The 16,437-nt window shown below is 44.3% G+C and overlaps 1 protein-coding gene across 1 annotated transcript in view; it reads right to left on the minus strand.

Annotated features, from left to right (window-relative positions):
- The window catches only part of sash1b (SAM and SH3 domain containing 1b), a 52,434-nt gene that overhangs the window by 3,330 nt on the left and 32,667 nt on the right, over positions 1-16,437 (minus strand). The window contains exons 10-20 of the mRNA XM_063184238.1: positions 16,421-16,437; positions 15,436-15,700; positions 14,599-14,673; positions 13,837-13,983; positions 11,556-11,685; positions 10,473-10,642; positions 9,773-9,985; positions 7,506-7,656; positions 6,582-6,716; positions 2,847-4,519; positions 1,226-1,357 (exon numbers count right to left, since the gene is read on the minus strand). The exon at positions 16,421-16,437 is cut by the window's right edge and continues 170 nt beyond it. Of these exons, the coding sequence (XP_063040308.1) occupies positions 1,226-1,357; positions 2,847-4,519; positions 6,582-6,716; positions 7,506-7,656; positions 9,773-9,985; positions 10,473-10,642; positions 11,556-11,685; positions 13,837-13,983; positions 14,599-14,673; positions 15,436-15,700; positions 16,421-16,437 (3,108 nt within the window). The remainder of the gene's footprint in view (positions 1-1,225; positions 1,358-2,846; positions 4,520-6,581; positions 6,717-7,505; positions 7,657-9,772; positions 9,986-10,472; positions 10,643-11,555; positions 11,686-13,836; positions 13,984-14,598; positions 14,674-15,435; positions 15,701-16,420) is intronic.

A 16,437-nucleotide genomic window follows, 5' to 3' on the forward strand; every position in this document is an offset into this window, starting at 1 on the left:
TTGTATTTCACGTCTTCCACTTTTAAAAAAACAGCGGTGCGTGGTCATTTAAGCAGCAGAACTGCGCTAGAGTAAAAAGACGCACTCCGTCTTCAGCAACTTTATTTGATAATGAATGCAGTTGCGCGGCCCACGCAGCCCTTCAGTGCGAGGTTGAAACTTTTCCACGTTCCTTAAGTTTCTGAGCGCCAGCTTTGGGCCGCGGAACCTGTGGTTAAGAATCCCTGCTTTAGAACATATTCCTAATGCATTGCATACAGTATATAATATAGGCTACTCTATAATGACTACATCCACTGCACTACATTATCGTGATAATAGATTACATTGGCTAATATTATCTGCACCAGTTATGCATTTACAGGAAACATGCAACAAGTTGAGGTGAGACAGAGGTAGACATGCTGTATTAGACTTCACAAAAACATGACGCAGAAGACATGGTAAAATTAGTTGCGGTTGATTAAATGTGGTTGAGCAGACAGACTTATTAAACAACCCTTCACATCGACTGTATGACTGCATTGAAAACTACGTAACCCCACCCTGCCTGTGCCCTTCCCAGTCCCAAAACAGAACAAGATGATTGTTGAAGGCATTCTCATCTGGATTTGATCATAAGCGACTTCAGGCCTCTCTCTAAGAGGCTTTGTTTAAATGTTCCAAGCTGGTTTTCTCATCATCTTATCTAACCAACATCTACTTTAAGCATTAAACAGCCTATAGTTGACTAAGTAAAAAAAAAACCTTGAGCTCTCCTTCTCCTTCCTTTCGCCCTCCCTTCTTTGCCCAGTAGTATCATATAATAATACTACCACCACTACCACCACTACCACTACTACCACTACTACCACTACTACTACTACTACTACTACTACTACTACTACTACTACTACTACTACTACTACTACTACTACTACTACTACTACTACTACTACTACTACTACTACTACTACTACTACTACTACTACTACTACTACTACTAATAATAATAATAATAATAACAACTTGGTTTTATATAGTGCCTTTCAAGTAACCCAAGGTCGCTTTACAATAGATGATAGGGCAGGGCAATACAGGGGAGAAAAGAGGAAGGGGTAAAAGTGGGGCTGGTGGCATTGTGTTTAAGGACCATAGGCCTCAGTGAATAAATATGAATTCAACGTAATGTGTTGCGATGTGAGACTCTGATTAGATAAATGTAACAGGGTGAAACATCTCTTACAGCCATGCGCTGCTCCCTCTGAAGCTGCTGTACTCTGATCAGGTCCAAGGCCCTGGCCGCGTCCCCCAAAGGCTCGTCGAGCTCGGCAGCATACCGCTGGACCAGAGTAAGGGGGATCCCCCATCGACCGTGCTGTAGGGGTTGGAGAATACAATTCTTTAGTACCATGAAGTGATACTACCGGTAAAACAAAAGCATCTGCACTTGTTGTTCTGTATATTTCCTGTGCACTTCATATTTGCTAGTGATGTTGGCTATGATTATGTCCTCTTTTGAAAGTCACTTTGGTTATAAAAAGGGCTGTAACGATACACTCAACTCACGATTCGGTTCGTATCACGATGTATGACCTACGGTTCGATACACCCCACGATTTCACATTATACAATAAAATTATGAATTAAAACTATGATAGCTTATTGATTACAAGAGGCTAGTAATACTTTAAAAGTTTAAATATAATAATGATGATGATTTGAAGCTTGGAATCACTGTCACTTCATATCATGTGGTTGTTTTTTGGACTGACGGGTAACAAACCTTTGAAAGGGCATATCACGATACTGCCTCCTAGTATCGCGATACAGTATTGTGACTCTGTGTTTTGCGATTTCTCGTTACAGCCCTAGTTATAAAGCGTCTGCCAAATGCAATGTAATGTAATGTAATGTAATGTAAAACAAAGGAAATATGCACTCTGCGCTTCTAAATTAACAATCTGGTGCAACCAGAGCAGGACTAAATCATAAGTAAAAAGGAAAAAGTATATGGTGCTACACAAATGTCTATTTTCTGTAGTTTATTTTATCTGCAATCAGAGTAACGTTTCGACATGCGTCTTCATCAGAGTCCTGGACCAGATTACTTTTCCTTTCTACTTTCTACTAAGGCAAGAAATACTTTGTGTATTACTTTTTGTGTAGTACTTAGGAGCAGTTCACTTCTGTAGCACATTTGTTGTCTCAGGACCTTAGTACAGAGAGGGTCTTTCCATACTACATATGCAGACACACACTTCAATAGGTCCCAGCATTTTCTACAACTCAACCACTTCATTTATTTCCAGTGTTGGGCAGTAATGCATTACAAAAGTAATTGATAACTGTCTGTAATGCATTACTTTTCGCTGTAATGCAATAATGTAAGGCACTACATCCAGGGCAAAAATCTGTAATATTAAAAAAAATCTGTAATATTTACTTAGGTACATTGCTGAATAATTTAAGTTACAATGCATTACAATGACCTGGATTTCAGTGTTATTCAGTGTGGTGGGTCAGGAAGAAGCTATTCCTGAACCTGGTAGTTTTTAGCTGCAAACAACACCTCCTGGATGGGAGGTGAAAAAGTCATGACTCATGAGTCATTTACACTGTAATAAATTGCCAGATCCATATTTAGGCTTACAGTTCTTTTGGCGAAAGTAACTAAAGTAATGCAACAGTAGTGTAATGCCTTACATTATAAATATAGTAATATTGTAGTGTATGGAATTCTTTTGTAAAGACAGTAACATGCAATCAGCAATGCATTACAGTGTTTGAGTAACTTGCCCAACACTGTTTATTTCATAGCAGATTTTTTCTTCCTAATTGTTTTTTGTACCCCACAGTCCTTGTACCTTGTCAGAGTAGGGCTCCTCAGTGAGGCAGATCCCCTCCACTGCCAGCTTGGCCTCCACCAGAGCCTCCAGGTATCCCATGGTGCACTGCATGCTCGCCCGGCCTGCGCCTGAAACTGGAACCTTCCTCTGAGCCGCAGGCCGGGGGGGCGACTTGGCTGGTGGTTCCACACCCAGGCAGAGACTGTGAGTCCCCCCAGAGCTCACCATGAGACTGGGGATGTTTTGTGGAACAGAGGGGAGATCCACAGCTGGTCTGGGATGAGGTGTAGTGGTGAGGTGAGGGGCAGACTTGTGGTCCCTGGCTGCTGGTGAAGGTGGCTGTATGGCGCTCCGGCTGGTCGGTAAGTAGTCTTTGGGTTTGGCCGGGATTGGAGGCTTGGTACCCCTGTGGACGTGTGGCTTCTTTGCAGGTGATGTGATTGCCACACCACCAGCCTGATGATGGACCTCCACAGAGTCAGTGACCTGTTGTTGAACAGCCATCTGCTCAATCTCTACAGGGCTCCTCTGAGGACTTGGGGATGGAGTGCTAAAATATTGCTCTTCTCTTGCTGATGGTGGGGGCACCACGGGTAACCTCTCAAAGGGCTTTCCTTCACAAAGCAGCCCCATGGCATATGGAGGTGCATGTTGTGATGCTTGCGGCATTTCTGGAATGTATGGAGAAATTGGCACCATGGTGGCACCTGTCAACTCAGACTCAAAGGGCACTGTCGAATACGTGGGGCCATCTTCGTCGTTTAAAAAGTATGTGCCATTTTGTGACGTTTCGCGTGATTCGAGAGATGCACAAGGTAAAGACGGCAGAGCATATTCCTCTGTTTCATGAGCGTCACATGTTGATGATACAAGCGATTTGTCTGCTGTTAAGTCCACTGCTGCAGAGACGCAGTCAGCAGATAGCTGTGGTTGGTCATCTGTTTTATTTAGAACATCTGAATTGACATGAGCTGGTTCGTCTGTTTCAGCCCCAAGTTGTGCAGTGGGATGTAGTAGTAGACAAGTCTCTACTTCTGCTGCTCCAGACAGACATGCGCTGTCTTCAGGAGGAGGCTGACTTGGATCTTCAGTTTCAGACCCAGAGGGTACTTGTGTGGTCTCCAGTGGCTCGGCTTCATCTGACAGAGGCAAGCGGGCGGGTTCTATTGCCTCACACAAGTCCTGTGTAGTCAGATGGATGGATGAGTCCACACCACTTGGCAATGAACGCAGCAGCTCTGCGTCTTCTTTCAGCTGCATGGTCACCTCCGTTCCACTAGATGGCGGCAGCAGCAGTTCTGTAGCCTCGGACGGTTCTGGAAGCTCTCCATGGACCTCCTGGGACCTCCCCTGGTGCATCTCCTCCAGAGACTGGTAGCATCTCCTGTTGAAGCCCAGGGCGGCATGACTCCCCAAAGAGTCCAGGCTCTGGCTGTGGTGGCCTGCAGCAGCCAGACCCAGCACGAGGGAGGTGTTGTCATCACCGTCCACCAGGCCCTGCAGAGTAGCCGTGCGGGGAGGAGGGAGGGAGCTGGGCCTCTGCTCCTGCCCAGGGGGAGGAGGTGGAGGAGGAGGCGCAAGGCCTGGGTGTGACAGGGGGAGGAGGAGGCAGGGGGACTCGGGAGATGGGAGATGGCTGGATTCAAAGCCTGATGAGGACCTGCTTATGTAAGATGGCTTTTTGATCCTCCCTATATGAAACAGAGAAGCAATTGCATGCAACACATATGTCTTTATCTGTGTGTTGTGGAATCGGTGATGTAGTCAGGTAACGAACGACAAAACTTCTGACAATTCATGAATTGCAAGATGATGACTGAGCGTGTTTTTGAACAGAAGACGAGCATGCTGATGCAGAAAGAGAAGCAAGATGTGAGATGGCACTATTGTATGAGGAGGACACAGATGTACTGTATAGCAGTATGCAGAGTTGTTGAATGACACTGTTGAGAAGATTTTAAAAAAAGCAAGCGAGCCAGACAGATGAAGGACAGAGCAGTTTATTCCACAGACTATCCTAAATGAAATGACAAGAGGCACACCTCTCTTTTCATTATCCCCTCCGCTCCCCAAATCCCACCCTCAACACTTGAAGAGTTTATTTGCAAAACGGCGTATCCACCATTTTTGACTTTTGCATTGTATTATTGAAAATGACAATTCAAGAGGTCCTATCTCCTACTTATGTGTGGATTCTTGGCATTCAAATATTTTGAGAACATACTTTTCCAACCTATATCAAATGCATTTTGCAACGCAATGCAATGGAAAGCCCAATCCAAAAAAATGTCAATTTCCCAACATTCTACAAAATGGTGGATACACCATTTTGCAAGTAAACTCTTCACTTGTTCCTTCAGTGTGTGCTAAAGAACACTCAGAACAGACTGTGTTCTGTATTGTGATGATGCTCCAAAGTCCATCTACCCACAGTCTCTGATCTGAGAACAGGCTGCTTCCCGTTGTTAGTGTTTGAACTGTGAGACACTTTAACAGTAGCGGTTAAGACAACTTCTTAAAAAGAGTTTGACACAACTAACTCCGACCTGTAAGGAACATGTACAGTAGAGTTGTATATTCATTTTTTGTTTTTGTTTTAGTAAATATATCTCTGCTTTTGAACGGCTGCATATAATGTAACATACATCTTTTTTTTAGGCACATCATAGGATATTGTGCAAGAATAAATATTTCCCACTTGAAAATTAAAAATACACCCAAAAGATGGCCAAAACAAAAAAAGGTCTAAAAAAAAGAAAAAAGAACAAGCATGAAAACACAAACATGTCAACTCTTCACAGAGGCAAACTGACATTTACAAAAGCACCATGAAAAAAACTAGGGAGTTATGAAGACTAAAATCCAAGCAAAAAATGTACTGGCAATGAGTAAGTTAAGTAGAGTCTTTCATCTGCCTGCACCACCACACAACAACTTATTTTTAGTCACTCATAGGTCTTCAGCACTCCCGCAAAGATCACCAAGTGTCCACAACCCTGACTCTCAAACTCAAGCACACCCTCCCCCCCAAAAACAATCCCCTTCCGCCCAACTCATGTTCAGACTGACTGTGGGGGCTTTACTTAGTCTTAAAAACCTTGCTGGTCCCTGGAGAGAACTGGTCTAGTCTGTGAGGCTGAGGCATGCTTGTGGATGAAAAGACAAGGAGCACAGAGTTTTTGATGATGATTATGGTGGTAGCAGGTGGCAAAAGAGAGGGAGACACACTCCTCTCCTCCTCCTCCCCCCCCTCCTCCCTCACAGAAATCAAAGCAAATAATACAGCATGATCTCACAGAATTCTGTACAGAATTAGAATAGTACAATAATGAACACAGACTTTTGGGGCACAAAATCTGTGGTAGGTTCACGGATTTAGACAAAATTCGGTGTGTGATTTTGGCAAGATCTGTGAAACCACCACAGACTTTGTGCCACAATGGTCCGTGTTCATTTCACGGAATTCTGTGAGATAATAGAATGGTAGAGCAATGTGGCTTTGATAACAAGTGAAAGAGAAGATCGTGAAAGAGAGGGGAAAAAAAGAGCGAGAGCAAGGAGGACAGCTAAAAAAGTTGATAGTGAGTTTTTTGGCGGCAGAGGCGGCACAGAGAAGGCCAGCGGAAAGTTGTCGCAGTGGGCTTTGCAGAGGCAATGGTGACCTTGAAGCCCACCCTTCCCGGCCCCAAAGGTCATTTAAAGGTTGACAGGAGAAGGTCGAGGAGGCTCAGGAGCCGGGCAGGCTGTCGTTACCGTTCTCCAGGTGCTCGGTGCTCTCGTAGCAGCCGGAGTCGCGGGGGGAGTCTCCCACCAGCGCTGGCCCCTCCAGAAGCAGCTTCTCCTGGGAGCCGCTCGAGACACCGCCGGGCCGCTCCGGGTCACTGTTGCCTGGAAGAGGAGACAACATCACTATGGTTACAGTATTTTTACAAAAGCCGCACTCTCAGGTGTAATTGTTGTAGTTTAATCTAGTCTGAAAAAGGCTTAGGCCAAAACGTCTGTCTGTCATGCTAAACCACTAGATTAAACTACAAGAATTACACCTGATTTCGTTTTTTTTTAACTAAATATGAACTTTGCTGTTCCCGAAGACCCGAAGACCTTGTAAGAAATAGCTGGGAGTTGAGCAAACTTTCTAAAAAAAAATTTACACACAGGTTTCCCACCATCCAGCATTTGCTATGTACATTACAGCCCCACATGATTGGCTAGCTAGAAATTGGAAGTGACAGTCTGGATGCAGATTTTGTGGTCAAGCTGAAGTTATATCAGGATTTCAGTACAATGCTTTTCCGCTCAAACCAGTGTTTAGTGTGTATTGCATATCCATCTTTATGTTTAAACATCTGTGTGTGTCTGTGTGTATGCATGTGTGTGTGTGTGTGTGTGTGTGTCTGTGTGTGTGTCTGTATGACTAGTGACTGACTACTGTCATACTCCTGCAGTCGCTATGTGTGTGTTTGTGTGTGCGTGTGTGTGTGCGCGCATGTGTGTGACTAGTGTCTACTTACTGTCGTACTCCTGCAGTAGCTGTGTGTGTGTGTGTGTGTGTGTGTGTGTGTGTGTGTGTGTGTGTGTGTGTGTGTGTGTGTGTGTGTGTGTGTGTGTGTGTGTGTGTGTGTGTGTGTGTGTGTGTGTGTGCGCGTGCGCGCATGTGTGTGACTAGTGTCTACTTACTGTCGTACTCCTGCAGCAGCTCCACGGCGGTCATGAGCACAGCTTTGTGCTGGGGGTCCTTGATGTTGAGCTCCTCCAGGTCCTCCTCCTCCAGGAGCTTGAAGGTGTCCAGGTCCTCATAGCCGTTAAACAGGAAGGTCGGCATGTGCTCCTGAATGACAAATGAATACGCCACATACACATAATTATACCACCCTGTTACGGCAGACACATAATATACCCTGCCCTCCTGTTCATTGCACATTTCAAAAGAAAAGTAACTTGAACGCTTTGGCTTGTTGGCCTTCGTACTAATGTAATTTTGTAGGCTTGAGCGTCAGTCAAATGGGAACTAATGGAAAACAACGTGTGATGTGGTTGTTGTTATCGGTGTCCCACAGACCTTGAGGTTGATGCATTTGGGAGCATTTTCAATATTGATCATATTTATCAGTGTGTGGACTATGATATACAGCTCCAGGCCACTTTATTAGAATAGCATGAAAAAGTTGATTTATTTCCATAATTCCATCAATAATGTTAAACTGTCATGGATTGTAGATGCATGGCCCAGTTGTTTAACTATTCCAATCATTCAAATTTTTCTTTTTACATAATTTGGCCTTCCAGCTCAAAAAACCCATGAATTGGGAAATTTGCATTATTAGAATATTGTAATAAAATCACAATTTTCTTCAAAATTCGTTTCACATCAGTGCACATCAAATCAGTTGAAATTTGGTACTTTCTACATAACATGCAATGTTCAATACTTGGTTAGGACTCTCTCTGTCTTAATAACGGCCATGATGCGTTTAACATTGAAGTCAATGGCAAAAACAGTGCATGGGAGTAATGAAGGCCAGATATCCTTAATGCTTTGCCGTCAGCTGTTCTTGTTTGTTGACCTGGTACCCCACACTTCACTCTTCAATATACCCATAGATATCCATGCTACGTTTTGGTGTCAACTCACCAGTTTAATTCTAACTCACCAGAAATAAAACCCCATTCATTTTCAAGGGGGTTTCATTTCTGGTGATTTAGAATTAAACTGGTGAGTTAGCGACAAAACGTGGTATGGAAATCTACAGGGTATATTGAAGAGTGAAGTGTGGGACACCAGGTCAGCTATACAAAAACAGCTGACGGCAAAGCATCAAGGATATCTGGCCTTCCATTACTCCCATGCACTGTTTCTGCCATTGACTTCAATGTTAAACGCATCATGGCCGTTATTATTAATAATATTAAGACAGAGAGAGTCCTAACCAAGTATTGAACATTGCATGTTGTGTAGAAAGTACCACATTTCAACTGATTTGATGTGCACTGATGTGAAACAAATTTTGATGAAGAAAATTGTGATTTTATTACAATATTCTAATGATGCGAATTCCCCAATTCATGTTTTTTTTGAGCTGGGAGACCAAAATGTGTAAAAATAAACAATTTAATGATTGGAATAGTTAAAAAACTGGGCCATGAATCTATAATCCATGACAGTTTAACATTATTGATGGAATTATGGAAATAAATCAACTTTTTCATGCTATTCTAATAAAGTGGCCTGGAGCTGTATATGGATCATATTTATGAGTGTGTGGACTGTATGATATTTCTTCAATACTGATTATATTTATGAGAGTGCAGAGGAGACCACATGATATTTCTTTGATAATGATATTGGCAGTGCCTCCACAGGCCTTGAGGTTGATGGGATTGGGAGCATTTATGAGTGTGTGGACTATATGATATTTCTTCAATATTGATCATATTGGAGGTGCCACCACTGACCTTGAGGTCGATTCGTTTGGGAGCATTTATGATATCTCTTCAATATTAATTATATTTCTTTGATAATGATATTGGCAGTGCCTCCACAGGCCTTGAGGTTGATGGGATTGGGAGCATTTATGAGTGTGTGGACTATATGATATTTCTTCAATATTGATCATATTTCTTTGCTATTGATGATATTGGAGGCACCACAGATCTTAAAGTTGGCGCCTTTGGGAGCATTTATGAGTGTGTGGACTATATGATATTTCTTCAATATTGATCATATTTATGTGAATGCAGACTATGATATATATTTTTTCAATATTGATGATATTGGCGGTGCCACCACAGACCTTGAGGTGAGCTGCCGTTACCCTTAATTTCCCCCTGGGGATTAATTTACCTAGGTTGATGCGTTTGGGAGCATTTATCAGTGCGCGGACCATATGATACTTCTTCAATATTGATTATAATTATTTGATATCAGCTGTGCCAACACCACGGACCTTGAGGTTGATGCGTTCCAGGAGCTCCTCCACTGAGGTGGGCTTGGGGGGCCGTGTCTTCCTGCGTCGGCGGCTGCTCTTGCGCGGCTTCTCCTCCTCCGGCTCCGTCAGCACCTCCACGTAGATGAACTTGAAGGTCCCCACCTTGTTGTTCAGCAGGCCCATCCACGTGCCCATCGGCGGCTTGCTGATGATGTCGATCACGTCTCCTTTCTGTTGAGAAAAACATCACATTGGCGGGATGCAAATTGGGTCAATGACATTTTGTTAGTAGCAGTACTTCCAATGATTATTGAGCAATGATTGGCTGTATACGAAACACTCTTACACGATTCAATTGAATCAATTTGGTAGCATGTTAAAAATGTGAAGTTGACATGATGTCTGTGTGCATGCTTACACATGTATAATGTGCTGGCTGTTTGTGTTCATGTCCCTGTGTGTGTCTGTGTCTGTGTGTGTGTGTGTGTGTGTGTGTGTGTGTGTGTGTGTGTGTGTGTGTGTGTGTGTGTGTGTGTGTGTGTGTGTGTGTGTGTGTGTGTGTGTGTTCATGTGCCTGTGTGTGTGTGTGTGTGTGCCTGTGCCTGTGTGTGTGTGTGTGTGTGTGTGTGTGTGTGTGTGTGTGTGTGTGCGCGCACGCGCGCGCATGCGTGGTATGCAGTGCATGTACCCGAACAAGTGAACCCCAGTGAAGTCTCACCTTGAGTTTGAGTGAGTCTGTGTCGTAGGGGCTGGGCGTGAAGTCCGTGTGCACCTGTGCTCGGCCACAGAAGGGCCCTCGGTACGGCAGCTCCTCCTCCTCGCCGTCCTCAGACTTCACACTCTCGCGGTTGCTGGCATTGGAGTCTGTCGTGCTCACAGTCTGCCCACCTGCAGTCAACACCACACACAAACCTTAAGATCCAAATAAAAATCCCAAACTGTGGGCCAAGTGTGAAAAAAAATCCTGCACACTGTCCATTCCATCAACAAACTTAAATATAATACAGGTTTGTTAGTGGAAAGGACAGTGCTGGATTTATGTACACTTAAATGACCACCCTACTGGAATAATATCCTACACACCTGTCCAACTACAGAGTTGAGCAAAAGCATATTTTTGAACTCTTTCCATCTTAACACAGGGAAACATAGAAATACACTCAATTAATCTATTACATTCTAGTATAGAAATGAGTCTCTCATCTATGCACCGTACATAAAGGCAAAGGTGCATTAATACTATTTATTATATGGTGTGACGTCATCGGTCAAATGCTCCATTCATTTCAACGGGGCTCCCCAACGTTCGCACGTCTGTTATTTTTCGATAACGGACGGGTTGGTCTATAACAGACCGCTGTCAATGGCAACAAGACTTTTCACTGCTAAAGCGACTTTTCAACAAGACTAATCAGCTGCTGTGATAGACAACACCTGTTGTCCTGGCTACCTAGCTGTTGCCTAGCGGTGTTCCACAACGGCACTGTTTTGTTTTGCGCAGCAACAATCTTAACATTAAAAAGGCCTAAAGAAATGTCCCCGCCATGTGTGAATCATTTAAGTATATCCATATAATAAGCGGGTTAACTTTTGGCGAGTCGGTCGCTTTGTGGAATAGCAGCACTTCACACACAATCTGGCCTGAAGTATCAAGGAACATGTTTTAAATAAATGTTCATGCACCATATAAAGACCAGACTATGACACACAGAGACAGACAGACAGACAGACAGACAGACAGACAGACAGACAGACAGACAGACAGACAGACAGAACCACACTCAGAACCAATCAGACGTACTCATGGAGCTCTGTCCACTCAGGGAGCTTCTCAGGCTCTCCACGGAGCCCCCGGCCTTCAGGCGCGGCTTCTCTGGAGCACCCGAGTCCAGCGGGGGAGACATAGAGCTGCAGCCCCTGATAGGACTGGACTGTGGAGCGGAAGAGAGAGAGACAGGGGAGAGAGGAGAGAGGGAAGAGAGGGGAGGGAGAGAGAGAGAGAGAGAGAGAGAGAGAGAGAGAGAGAGAGAGAGAGAGAGAGAGAGAGAGAGAGAGAGGGAGAGAGAGAGAGAGAGAGAATGAGTGTGTTTGTGTGGGTGTGAGAGACAGAAAGAGAGAGAGAGAGATAGAGAGATGGACAGAGAGAGATATATCGAGAGACATACAGAGAAGGAGAGACAGAACAAGAGAGTCATCACAAAAAGAATACAAAAAGAGATGAAGAGCGTATTTGTTCTTGCTGTTGCATATAAAAGTCAATAGAGGGCACTGTAGAGCTGTGCATGTACTAATCTCCTCTCCCACCAATGCCCAGTCGTAACTCTGCACATAGTGAACGGCATTAACTGTAGATTACTAAAATACCATTTACTAATAAAACACAACGTTTTTCTGAGACTGAAATAAGAAACAGAAACTCACAAACAATATTTGCATTGGCTCTGCCATAATAACAATGCGCTTGGCAGGGTAAGCATTTGAAACATCTAAAAAATGTGCCAGCATCAAAAAATGTGAGGCATTTGTTGGTATGGAGAACAAAAAACATGGGAGTAGAGCATTCCTTTAGTACTGTGAGGTGGGAACACGCAGTGCCATAATCAAGAGTGCCAATGGTATTAAAATGGTTAGGATGCTCTGCATTTATACCGCAATTTCCCACAGAATACTGTAAAACACAATAGGGTTTTACATTGATGACATTTTCGTGTTTCTGTATGGAATTTGTTGGTAAGGGGAGAGGAAATACAGCACTTTCAAATTAGTCATACTAGTGATTTGGAAGCTTTTCAGCTAGTATGAAGAGGGAGGCAACTGATGAGAGCCTATGGTCATATGTCTCCAATAAGATCCTAACCTTAATCCAGCACAGTTTAGTTAGGGTGTTGAGAAGATGACAACCTTCATGGCAAAAGAGTGGGGAAAAAAACACTTCTCTTAACCTAGCTGAAAAGCCCTTGAACACACCACACCACAGCACTAAACCCAGACCTGGGTAGTAGTGTATTGCATTCCAATGCTCCATCATCCAAGTGTGTACATTACTGAATGAGGGGCATGACTATAAAACAGCTTTACAGCACTCTACTGACTGGGCAATCACTATAAAAAAAATCCAGTCCATTAACCCTTCATTTGATGGGCAGTGGGGAAGCCATACCTGGTCAGATCATCAGTGTGTGTAAATAGGAATGGAATATATATACGGCATTACTGTGAAGTGTTTTGACATGCTCTGCTGACAGTGTAAGCCCCATCAATATGATAGAGGGGAGTTACACCTTTTTGGATCATTGATATGTGTAAAAGGGCATAGAATATGAGTCGGTACTGTGAAGTGGTTTACCATGCTCTACTGACTGGGTAAGCATTATAAGAGGTTATTGTGGAGGTTATAAAGCTTATAGTGGAGAGCTGTTGGGCAGACTTAGCACAGTGATCACATGGCTGTGCTGGTGTAACTGTTGGGTCCAACCACAACCTTCAGCTTTTGATGACGGCAGACTATAACAAGATGCCAGACAATAACAAGACTACTCATTTCTAGCTTGCTATGCTAACTGGGAGGTCGTGTACTTGTTTGGAGATTTGACAGAGCCGTGGTACTGTCGTGGGAAAGTGTACTATACCTGTTCAGAGGTTACAGGGCTGTGGTAAGTGCTACAGCAAAGATGATAGCGGGGGAATGTAGTAGGGATATAAATCACAGCCTCCATGATAATACGATTCAATATTGATATCCTATTTTTCGCGATTTGATTATTTTCGATATTTAAGAATGCCCCACAATATGACACAATATGATTCGATTTGACTTTTTTCCCCATTACTTTTTCACTTCTATTATGTCATGGAGCTAGGGCATTGGGCAGGGACCAGCGATTTGATTATTTTTTCGATACTTAAGAATGCCCCACGATACGATGCGATTCGATTCAATCGTCAGATTATATCGCGATATATCTATACATTTAGATTATTATTTACACCCCTAGAATGTGGTATTGTAGTGAGGAGGAGGAGGAAGTGGAGGAGGAGGAGGAGGAAGTGGAGGAGGAGGAGGAGGAGGAGGTGTAGCGCACCTGTTCGGAGCTGACGGAGCTGTGGTACTTCTTGGAGATGCGCTTCCTCATGTTCTCCTTGACGGAGCGCACCTTCCTCCCCAGGGAGACGCGCGTGGGGGTGGGGGAGCGAGACGCTCCGCTCAGGCCCTCCTCGTCCTCTCGGACCTGCAGGTACAGATAATGAGTCGTTAGATTTTAAAGACAATGTGCCTCCAAGCTACAGGGTGCCAGCAGTGTGCCTTGTTTTTGTGGAGTTAGAAACTGGAATGTCAAATTTGCCCTGTCCTGCAATGGTGAAGAATCTTTTTAAAAATTCCTGGATCCACATCGTGATCCGGAACACCATTAAAAAGCCAGACATGTGCAAAAACAGATGGGCAACTAAAAACTATGCCTGCAGGTTCACTTATTGTGCCTCAGTCCAGGTTACAAAATAACATTTTTAACATGTCTAACCACAATTTCTGGACAGCAAAACACACTACTCATTGACATTTCTTCAGTTAGGTAAATAATGGTATCAATAACTTTGGAAATAATCTTCAGTATTGACTTGGTTCACTACAACGCCATGAGCAGGCTCACCACAACGTTCACTGAGCCATGTCACTGCTATCACAAACCACCACAGGAATTAGATAATGAGTCAAATTATACGAATTAATTACCATCTAAAGTAGCCCTCTGGGACTATCGTGTTAAGAGGTTTTCCTAGACAACTATGATGATGATGATTGAGCAGATTGAGCAGATGGGTCTTGTGCATGGGCATATACTTACATTGGGGTCACAGCTAATGCTGGGGGAATACAAGGGGCGGTTGGTCAGGTCAAAGCCTCCAAAACTGCAGGTCCTCTGTGGAGTGAACAAAACACATCATGACTTTGGTCCAATGTGATCATGACACTTAAGAAACTAGCAGCTAGCAATTTGCAGCTCTGGGGAAATATATCTTAGGTCTGGTTTGTACCGCCACTATCCCATCTCCCCCCCCCTGCACAAACACACAAGCACACACTTATCTGTGGTCCTACAAAATACCAGGTAAGCCCACACAGCTGGTGGTGAACCAATTTACATAATCGAATTATGACAAACACACACATGCAAGCTCAAGTGTGCCCCCACACACGCACATGCACACGCACACGCACACACACACACACACACACACACACACACACACACCATCTGTAGGTCTATGAATACCAAGTTATGCCCCATGGCTTGTGTAGTTAAACTAGCTGCATGAGGGTTGGTGACTGGTTTTTCTGCCTGTGCTCCCAATTAGAGCATGACACGGGGTGGATTTTCACTCCCGTCCCTTCCCGGTCCCAGAAAATCCCATCTCATCCCACCCCGTGCCGGGCTGGAGTAAAAAGAAACAAATCCCATCCCATCCTGTCCACTCCTGTAATAATGTCTCCCAAACCCGACCCACTCCCACTCAAAATCATTCATTTTCGTTAATTTTTTATTCCCGTTCCTGTTCGCTCCCATTCATCTTTATTCCTGCTCCTGCCCGCTCCTGTTCATCTTTTAAAATGTTGATTCCCATCCCGCGTCACCCACGGGGATTCCTGAAAAATGTCATCCTCTACTCCCCATCCAACTCACCCCGTGGTAGGTGGGGCTGAGCCCCCGTCGCATCTCTCCCTCGGTGGCCGAGCGGCACATGTGGGGCTCCTCCTCACAGCAGCCCGCCTCCGCCTCGGAGAAGGAGGAGCCGCTGCCAGCCTCCAGGGTGCCCATGGCCAGGGGGCTGCCCCCTGCTCCTCTGCCAGGCAGGGAGGAGGTCCCCCCCGCTACGCCCCCACCGGGCCCCACCAGACCACCGCTGCTGCTGCTGGACTTCCCAAAGGCACGCAAGAGCTTGTGACTGCTGTAGGAGAGAACACACAAACACACTATATTATATCTATTTCATTTCAGTATAGAGTGTTTCCATGTTATGAAAATGGTTAGCTAATGGTTTGCTATCAGTTCGCTAATAAGTTCACTACAAAGAAAGTGGATGTAAGAAGAAGCGTCATTTTGTTTTTTTTCCGGTATCCACTTTATGTCGGGTGAACGCCCCCTTAGGAGACCTTTGGTTAGGAGACCTTCGGAGTCCTGAGGTTGAGAATCAATTAAGTCCCCTTAGCGCTGTAGATGGCGGTAGCGCACGTCTTGTGCAAACACCTCAAAAGGAGAAGAAGAAGCAGGGGACAACGCCCCCTTAGGAGCCCCAACTTGAGCACACGCTTTTGCATTGAGTGGGGGTGTTTTGCGATATCTTGCTCTGATTCAGTATTTTTGTTCACTAGTTAGCTTATTAGCGTTAGCAACATAGACTTTGCAATTGCCAAAAGCTAACTTACCATGGAAGATAGTTCATTTTGCCAACTCCAAACAATTGGATAGGAAATGATTCCACATTTTGCAGTGTGTGGTCCATGATTACAAATCCCCATCACTCATTATTCCACGTTGGCGTGATTTTGCAAACTTATTTAAAAAATGTTCTGGATCACAAATCTCGCGAGATCTCATCGATTGTTATCTCGCGAGATCTCGTCACACCCCTACCTATTGATGTGTGTGAGTGAGTTATATTGCATACCTGTAAGTGTCGAGGCT

This window comes from Engraulis encrasicolus, chromosome 19 (genome assembly GCF_034702125.1).
Source record: "Engraulis encrasicolus isolate BLACKSEA-1 chromosome 19, IST_EnEncr_1.0, whole genome shotgun sequence".
NCBI lineage: Eukaryota > Metazoa > Chordata > Actinopteri > Clupeiformes > Engraulidae > Engraulis > Engraulis encrasicolus.